The sequence below is a fragment of the Octopus bimaculoides genome, chromosome 6 (assembly GCF_001194135.2).
Source record: "Octopus bimaculoides isolate UCB-OBI-ISO-001 chromosome 6, ASM119413v2, whole genome shotgun sequence".
In the NCBI taxonomy this organism is placed as follows: Eukaryota; Metazoa; Mollusca; class Cephalopoda; order Octopoda; family Octopodidae; genus Octopus; species Octopus bimaculoides.
Window position 1 is genome coordinate 21,880,714 of NC_068986.1, and position 9,257 is coordinate 21,889,970.

Here is a 9,257-nt window from a genome sequence, read left to right on the forward strand (position 1 = left end):
CCTATATATATATATATATATATATATATATGGTTGTTATATTTTTCTGTTAATATAATAGGTTAGATAGAATGATGTCTATAATACAATATTACATATTATGTTGTGCATGTATAGTAATATTACAATCATGAAAGTAGCATTAGCTTATCTCACTCTTTCTCGCAGAACCCTTAGGAACCTCTTGCAAAACCCTAGGGTTCCAGGGAACTCCAGTTGTGAAATGCTGCTCTAAATTATACTTTTGGTAATGACACATAAAAACAGAAAGAATTTAATTGCATCAACATGAGGCCCAAGGAAAAACCACTTGTCCAAGAAACTGCAAGGTGTTTATAAGGGTGGATCGGTAGATAGATAGGTACTGACATAGGTTTAAAGAAGAGATAAATATTGGTTTCAAATTTTGGCACAAGGCCAGCAATTTCGGGGGAGAGGTGGGGAATTGTTTTACATCAACCCCAGTGTTCAACTGGTGCTTATTTTATCAACCCAGAAAGGGAGGAAAGGCAAAGTCAACCTCAGCAGAATTTGAACTCAGAACGCCAAGCATTTTGCCCAGTGTGCTAACGATTCTGCCAGCTCACCGCCTTAAAGAAGAAATAAATATTGAAAAGAAAAGTCAGTGGATATATTACCTATAAATATTATGTGCATGAGAGAGAGAGAAAGAGAGAGAGAGAGAGAGAGAGAGAGAGTGTGTGTGTACACATTAGAAGCAGAAAGAAAGGACTCTAAAATAAAACTAACCTCTAATTCTTCAAACAAGACCACTTTTACACCGGTCGATTTGGCCAAAGACAAAGATTCACTGTCTGGAGCTTCCATCAACACTATTGTCTTTAAGGTTTCCATTTTACATTTTTGCTTTAGCAAATTTTTCAGTTTAGAATTTTTGTCACAAACAACCAAAGAAATTTCGGCTACAGAAAGAGAAACAGAAAGAAACAATTACATCAAATATTAGTTTTAAAATAAAAGACATGAAAACATTTTAGTATGTATTACAAAACCATTTTCTTCTTGGCCCCCTTTAAGATTAAGAAAAAATTAATTTACGATACATTTTATTAAAGATCTATAGGTGTAGACATGGCTGCATAGATGTGGCATTTAATATATTACCACATGGTTTCAAGTTCCATCTCAATGTGTGACACTTGACCTAAGTGTCTTCTTTTGCAGGCTCAGGCCAACATAATACCTTGTAAGTGTAACTGGTAGTCAGAGACCATATGGTTTAATATCCCCTTTTCTATGCTTGTATGAGTGAGACAATTCATTGAGATACATTTTCTACAGCCATATGTTCTTCCTGTTGCCAATCCTTATCAAGGAAGGTAATATTTCTTCATGGCCAACATATTTTTCACAGAAGACTGGCAAAAAAATTGCACTTGTATGATGATGATGTTCATTCACATGATGTGAAGACAAGGGTTCATGCATATAGACACACACACACACATGCATCTATGAATGTATATGTGTTTGTTTCTGCCTCCCTGTCTAGACATAGTTGTAAATAAGTGTCACCACCATACAAGCAATGTCATTCATTTCCAATCTTCATTGAAAATATGTCTGGTCATGGGGAAAATATTACCTTGCTTGGAAACAAGTGAATGTTGGTGACAGAAAAGGCATCCAGCTGTAGAAAAAAATCTACCTCAATGAATTCCATATAACCCATGCAAGAATGAAAAAGTAGACATTAAAATGATGATGATGATATCAAAGCATAATATTATTTAGATGTAACAAGCCGACAGACAAGTTGAATGAAGTTTTGCAAACAAACAACACAAGAGAAATGTTTACATCATCATTTAGCATCCATTTTCCAATCTGATAAGGGCTTTGACATGGTCTCTACAGCTGGATGCCCTTCTTAATGCCAACCACTTTACAGAATGTACTGGATACTTTTTACATGGAACTGACATTAGCAAGGTCAGTAAGTAACTAGCAAGACAAGACCTCTCAACTGAGAGGGAATACATATAAATGATGAAATTAAATTAACAATCATAAATTTTAAAAGTATAAGGTACAGATATCAAACCTTGATTAACAATATACGTTGCAGCATCTGGTCCTAATGTGTCATATAAAGGGATGAGGACCATTGAATACATATAGCAAGCTTGTTCAACAATAAAAAACTGGAAAGAAAAAAAAAGAAATTGTATATAGATATCTGAATCAAAGTTATTACTGTGTTAGATGCATAAAGTTTGCAGAGATGATCAAGACAACCCAGATAAATTGGGGGAGAAAAAGAATGGGTATCAGGGAGATTAAGAGAAAAGACTATATGGATACAAACATGATGCATATGGAACATGACAGTTGAGTGAAGAAGTGGGGATCCAAATGAAGGAAACCTGCAGATGAGGAAGATTGAAGAAGTCCTGGGAAGAAGTTGTAAAGGGTGATTTGGGGATATTGAACCTTACAAAGGAAATAAAGATCTGCAATGAGTGGAAAGATGCTGCGCTACAAGAAACCTGTCCAATCCATGCCAGCCTGGGAAAAAGACCGGAAATGATGAATGAATTATTGTTTGCTTTTATGGCCATTTTTCGTAGTGCACACACAACATACACTACAGGATTCTTTCAGTTTCTATCAACTAAATTCACTCACAAGGCTTTGGTTAGCTCAAGACTACAGTAAGAGACACTTGCTCAAGGTGCCATACAGTAGGACTGAACCCAAAAAGAAGCCACATGGCTGAAAAGCAAACTTCTCAACCACAAGTTCCAGGCCTGCATCAAATAATTTCTTTATTGCCCACAGGGGTTAAATATAGAGAGGAGAAACAAGGAAAGACAAAGGGATTAAGTTGGTTACATCGACTCCAGTGCATAACTGGTACTTATTTAATCGCTCCCACCGAAAGGATGAAAGGCAAAGTCAACCTCGTCAGAATTTGAACTCAGAACGTAATGGCAGACGAAATACCGCTAAGCATTTCGCCTGGTCTGCCAACTCAGCACCCTTCAAATAATGAATGAATGAATGGATAAAAACATTTACCAAATATTTTAATTACTTAAAATATAAAAACTTAAACAGCAGTACTATGGAAGGCAAACTAATGTTCAATACATTTCTCAATGGTGACGTTATATACAACTATTATTGTTTAGCTCCAAGTTAGCCCTAAATGAGCAGACCTAGGATTAGAGATATTTCAGCCACAACCATTTTGCTGCTTTTTAAAATATCAATGACCATATTGTCCAATGTGTCTTTTCTTTACTATAAGAAGTTAGCTTCCCAACCACATGGTCTCAGGTTCAGTACCACTGTGTAGCACCTTAGGCAAATGTCTTCTACTATAGCTGCGAGTTAACCAAAGCCCTGTGAGTGGATTTAATAGACAGAAACTGAAAGAAGCCTGTCATACATATGAGAGAGAGAGAGAGAGAGGGAGAGAGAGAAAGAGAGAGACTGTGTGTATGTTTGTGTCTCCTTGTTTAGACATGCAATTGTTATAAATGAATGCCATTCATTTCTAATATTCCAGAAAAATAAGTCCAACTATGAGAAAATATTATGTTGCTTGGAAATAGATAAGGCTTGATGGCAGGAAGGGCATCTAACCATCATAGAAAATCTGCCTCAATAAACTCCATCTGACCCATGCTAGCATGAGAAAGTGGACATTAAAACAATGATGAGTAAGGCTGATCTCAGAATGCTGAACCTTCTTGAAATCAGCCATTATTGCTTCTTCCCATGTCTTCATCTTCTATAGGCACCTTCCACTCAGATCATTTTTTGGCAACTATCATTTTCCGTACATACCCCATACCCACACTAGTGCAATTTTTTCTCTCATACACAACAGCTGAATTTCCTTATATTTTTGTCTCTTAGCTCATGTGTGCTGTCTTACATATCTGTGATTTGAAAGTCATTTAGCTTCTATTTCTAATAGCTATATGACCACATAGATGCTCTTTTAGTGTCTTATCATGGAAAGTAGTAAACACAGATGTTTTATGTATCAGTCAAGTTAGATATCTAGGAGATGATGTTTGACCAGCAATCAAGTTAGACACCTAGATAACAACAAAAACCGTTTTCACATATGCTAGAATTGTGGAAGAAGAAAAATCTGTCACTATCTGCAGTCTTAAAATGATGCTGTGCTAACTCTAACAGTTGGTAAGTGGTTAATACATAAGAAATTAAAAATAGCCACTGTAATAGTTCCATGAAAACCTTTCTGATTCACTGATGTTGGTGCCATGTAAAAAGCACTCGATCTATTCTGTAAGGTGTTTGGTGCTAAGAAGAGCATCCAGCCAAAAAACCCCTGCCAAAACAGACAGTGAAGCCTGGTGCAGTCTTCTGCTAGCCAGCCCCTGTCAAACTGTCTAACCCATGCCAACAAGGAAAATGGACATTAAATGATGATGATGATGATGTATCAGAACAGCTCAGCAAACAAACTTTTCGCTGAAATTATAAACGAGATCAACAGTTCTAGGTGCTCCGGCTGAAGAGACATGTCAAAGCACCGGTGTTCCAGAATCCCTTGTATTATAAACACACATTTGTGGTAAAGATGAAGCTGTTCTCCTGTGATGAGCACAACAGTAATTTGCATATTCATGTTCAAATCCACCGGGACGTATTAAGAATAAATATGCATGTTATTGTGAATTTTAAAATATATCTAGGGGCATCCTGTGGGACGATAGAGATAGAGAAAAATATATTTTCAGATTAATAAAATGTCAGTAAAGTTTTCATAACATATCTGAATAGTTTTGTCTGTCCATGCTGAATACAAAATCCAGTCTCATCATCATCATCGTTTAAATCTATTTTCCATGCTGGTATGGGTTGGACAGTTTGACTGAAGTCTGGAAAGCCAGCGGCTGCACCAGGCTCTGATTTGATCTGACAAGGTTTCTACAGCTGGATGCCCTTCCTAACACTAACCATTCTGAGAGTGTAGTGGGTGCTTTTCACATACCACTGGCACAGGAGCCAGTCAGGAGGCACTGGCATCAGCCACATTCAGATGGTGCTTTTTATGTGCCACCAGCACGGGAGCCAGTCAGGCGGGTCTGGCATCGACCATGTTCAGATGGTGCCTTTCACATACCACTGGCATGGGAGTCAGTCAGGAAACACTGGCATTGACATGCTTGGATGATGCATTTTATGTGCCACCGGAACAGGAGCCAGTCAGGGGGCACTGGCCAAAGCTATGATTTTGGTTTTACTTCATTTAACAGGTTTTCTCAAACATATCATATTGCCCGATGCATCAAAAAAAAAATCTATCAAATAATTAAACAGAAAAGATCAAAGCAAAGTATATCATTCTCATTAAAACCGAACACCTCTGTGATGATGTTTAATATCTTACAAACCTATGTGATACTGATATAACAATAAAATGGAAAAATATTTAGAAAACAAATTTCAACTAATTTTACAAACCTCAGGATTATTTTGTGAATAGATCCCAATGTGTGTTTTATTTGAAGGTGTTTGTCCTAATTTTATTAATCCAGCTCCTACATTTGCTGATTTAACCAATACCTGTAATAAAAAGAAAAAAACAAAATTGTAATTCATATATATATATATATAAAATACCGTAGAGTTTGTGTGTGGCAGAAGAAAATAGTCTTTGTGTGTGGCAAATGTGCAGGTACAAAAAGCACTAAAAATGTGCAGACAACAGACTCCCTCAAATGCTCGTGGGGATCATTAGAAGTAGTAAATAGCTTCTGTTACCTAGGCGACCAAGTTAGCAGTGGTGGAGGAAGTTCTGAAAGTGTAGTTGCTAGAATAAGAACAGAATGGGCAAAGTTCAGAGAGCTTCTATCTTTGTTGGTAACTAAAAGTCTCTAACCTAAGGGCATATTGTATGATGCCTGTATATGTACAGCTATGCTACATGTCAGTGAAACATGGGCTTTGACTACAGAGGATTTGTGAAGGCTTGAAAGAAATGAAGCTAGCATGCTCTGCTGGATGGGTAATGTCAGTGTGCACACATAAAAGAGTATAAATGATTTAAGAGTAAAACTGGGTGTAAGAGGCATCAGATGTCGTGTGCAAGAGAGAAGACTGTGATGTATATGGATGAGGACAACTGCATAAAGAAATGCTGAGTTCTAACTATGGAGGGAACTTGTGGAAGGGGTAAACCCAGGAAGATGTGGGACAAAGGGGTGAGAAAGGATCTTCAGATGCTGAGCCTCACTGAAGAAAGTGACTGGGAGTTGTGATTTGCTGTACGTGAGAAGATGTACCAAGCAAAGTAAAATTGCTGTCGTCCATATATAAAGTTGATCCTTGTGTATCTTGGATGAAGCATTCAACCAAGGTCTCTGTTTGATACTTTATTTGAACCAAATGAAGGTTAGCGAAAGGAAGGGCATCTAGCCACAGAAACTCTGTCTTAACAAATTCCATCTGATCCCCAGTATATAAATATTAATTTAAATAAATATATCTATATATGATTAAAATAGCTATTATTTAACTTTTACTTAATGGGGACACTGATATTTTTAATAGAAAATAGATATTCTGCAAGTTTACATCCTGGACACAATACTCTCTCCTCTTACACAATCTCCAACTGTGGTTCTACATCATTTCTTGTTATAATTCCATTTACATTGAGCTTCATTATAAAAGTAGTTCCTCAGCTTATTATTTTGTCTTGAAACCTTTATCTGAATCACCAAACATTGTATAACCCATAACTATATCATAAGAGTTTCATGCTTGCCAAGGCACATAAATTCAACAGAAGGCAACACAATGGTGAATACCACTTTTTTTAATATTTTAACTGCTGAAACGACTGTAGAATCTTCAATGAAATTACAGAGAATCTGTAAAATCTTTGCTACTTTTTTATATTATTCTAAAATTAATTTTTTTATTAATCTCCATTAAAAGACATCTTATCTCACAGAATCCTACAACTTTTAGGGGAATTCACTTTGGAAATCACTGTATTATAGGAATATATTTTTGACACTCCTCCTGTCCCACTACTAAACTGGTAGAAGGATGAGAGGTAGAGTTAAATTGAACTCAGAACTTATAGGGTTGTAAGTAAAAACTACAAAACGTTTAGTCTGGTGCTTTAATGATTATGCCAAAATTTGTTTCCGTGATGTGTAGGAATTACCGCTTTTTAGAATTACTAGAAGCAGCAGTGACAAAACATAGAGGAGAGAGTTTCAATAAAGAATTTATTTAAAGAATGTGGCCCAACAGAGGAATTTTAGTACAGAAACTATGAGGAATGCCCAACCCAACTTGAATATCAATTACTTTGGCAATAACAGTAAATTACATATGTACCCACCCACTCACAATACACACACGCATATACACACTTTGAATAATTCTCAGAAGGAAAGCTACACCCAATTTTAGATTGAGAAGGGGGAGAAAATAACATACAAAAAAAGTTCACAACCACATTCTCTATCTTTAGATAAGTTACTTAAAATTCTTGACTCTGCAACCTTTATTCTATTTTCCCGAAGAATAATTAAAGGTTAAATAACATACTGTAATCAAAGATTATGTTGTGTGCGTGCGTGCTGGTTTATTTTATTATCTTTCTACTTGTTTCAGTCATTTGACTGTGGCCATGCTGGAGTACCACCTTAAAGGGTTTTAGTCAAAACCAATCAACCAAGGACTTATTATTTAAGCCTAGTACTATTCTATTAGTCTCTTTTGCTGAAGCACTAAGTTATGGGGACATAAGCACACCAAAACCAGTTGTCGAGTGGTGATGGGGAAAGGAGGGGGACAAACCCAGACACAAAGACACAAACACATAGATACATACACACACATATATATGACGGGCTTCTTTCAGTTTCTGTCTTGCCTCCCAAGCATGTAGTCACATGTAAAGACTAAACACTTTAGGATTATATGAAGTGTTTATCAATAGATCTGTTAAGTGTAACAACAAAAGTCAGAGAGGGTTATGTAGTTAGCTAGTTTAGAAGACATTTTAGTAGATCATGACAAAAATAATAGTTAAATAATAATTTGACTGAATATTTCATACTGTACTGAAAGATCACAATATATATTTATATGTGTAGCAGTGAGAAGCAAAAGCACACGTGTGAGTCCGTGGCTATAGTCTGATGGTGAGTGAATTGAGTAATTGCCAATTAATTAACTTTCTTTTGGCTGAAATCCAAGATGGCTATGTGCATAGCAGCACTTTTCATCTTTCATATGTGAAATTGTAATCAATGTGGTTTATGCACAGACTTTGTAAAGGATCAACAACTGAAGTATTTCCCCACCACAAACAGTAATCCTAGTTTTTGTGATGTTATACAGATGATATAGGGGAATCACCAACATTTGTAGCAACTGCTCAACTACCAAGTTTTAGTTTCTGTGCCATTCATGATTAGAGAGTGAGGTAAAAAAACAAACAAACTGCTTCTTTGATATATGTAATCATACCATCTTGCTTTTGTACTGTTAAATAAGATGAAATTGTCATCTGCCCACTGAAGTGTGTTTCAAGGCCTCTATTTAGGATAGCAGTATATGTATGATGTGGATGTTGAGGGTGCATTTAGTTATGTATAAGCTAATATGGTGTTACTAATGCTTCCATCGGCCTAGATTAACCATGCACCAACACAGGTTTATCTAGACCTGTACAAGATTTTTTTTGAGACAAAACCTAGCAGTTACCTGAACATGTACGTCTTCCCACTCTATGATACTGATGTTTAGCCAAGGAAAAGGTGCCAACCTGGGACAATACAGCTTGGCATTAACATCACAGGCATTGCCATCAGATTGCAAAGAATCAGGACAAACACCACAAGGTATTTCACTTGACCTGTTGACAGTTTTGTCAATCCATGTATCTGAAGTGGTACATTTTTTTTACCAACCCCAAAAGGCTGAAAGGCAACACTGACCTCTGCAGGATTTAAACTTCGAGTACAAAAACATCCAATAAAATACCACAAGGCAATCTATCAAACACTAAATAAACAAAAGCACCCATGCTGGTGCTGCGCATACAGCACTTATGCCAGTGCCACACACCTGTGACAGTGTCACGTATGATGTGGGGGCCCTTGGCGGTGGTGGTGCGTGTGATGGGGAGGGGCCTTTGTGGTGGTGCCGTGCATGATGGAGGAGAGGCCTCTGCGGTGGCGCCATACACAATGGGGGGGGTCGGCAGCGCCACGCGCGATGGGGGG

The 9,257-nt window shown here is 37.0% G+C and overlaps 1 protein-coding gene across 2 annotated transcripts in view; it reads right to left on the minus strand.

Annotated features, from left to right (window-relative positions):
• Positions 1–9,257, minus strand: part of LOC106881287 (long-chain-fatty-acid--CoA ligase 5) — a 91,749-nt gene that overhangs the window by 22,184 nt on the left and 60,308 nt on the right. For both annotated transcript variants that reach the window (XM_052968636.1, XM_052968637.1), the window contains 3 exons: positions 5,470–5,571; positions 2,066–2,165; positions 751–923 (listed from right to left, as the gene is read on the minus strand). In XM_052968636.1, coding sequence (XP_052824596.1) covers positions 751–923; positions 2,066–2,165; positions 5,470–5,571 — 375 coding nt within the window. The remainder of the gene's footprint in view (positions 1–750; positions 924–2,065; positions 2,166–5,469; positions 5,572–9,257) is intronic.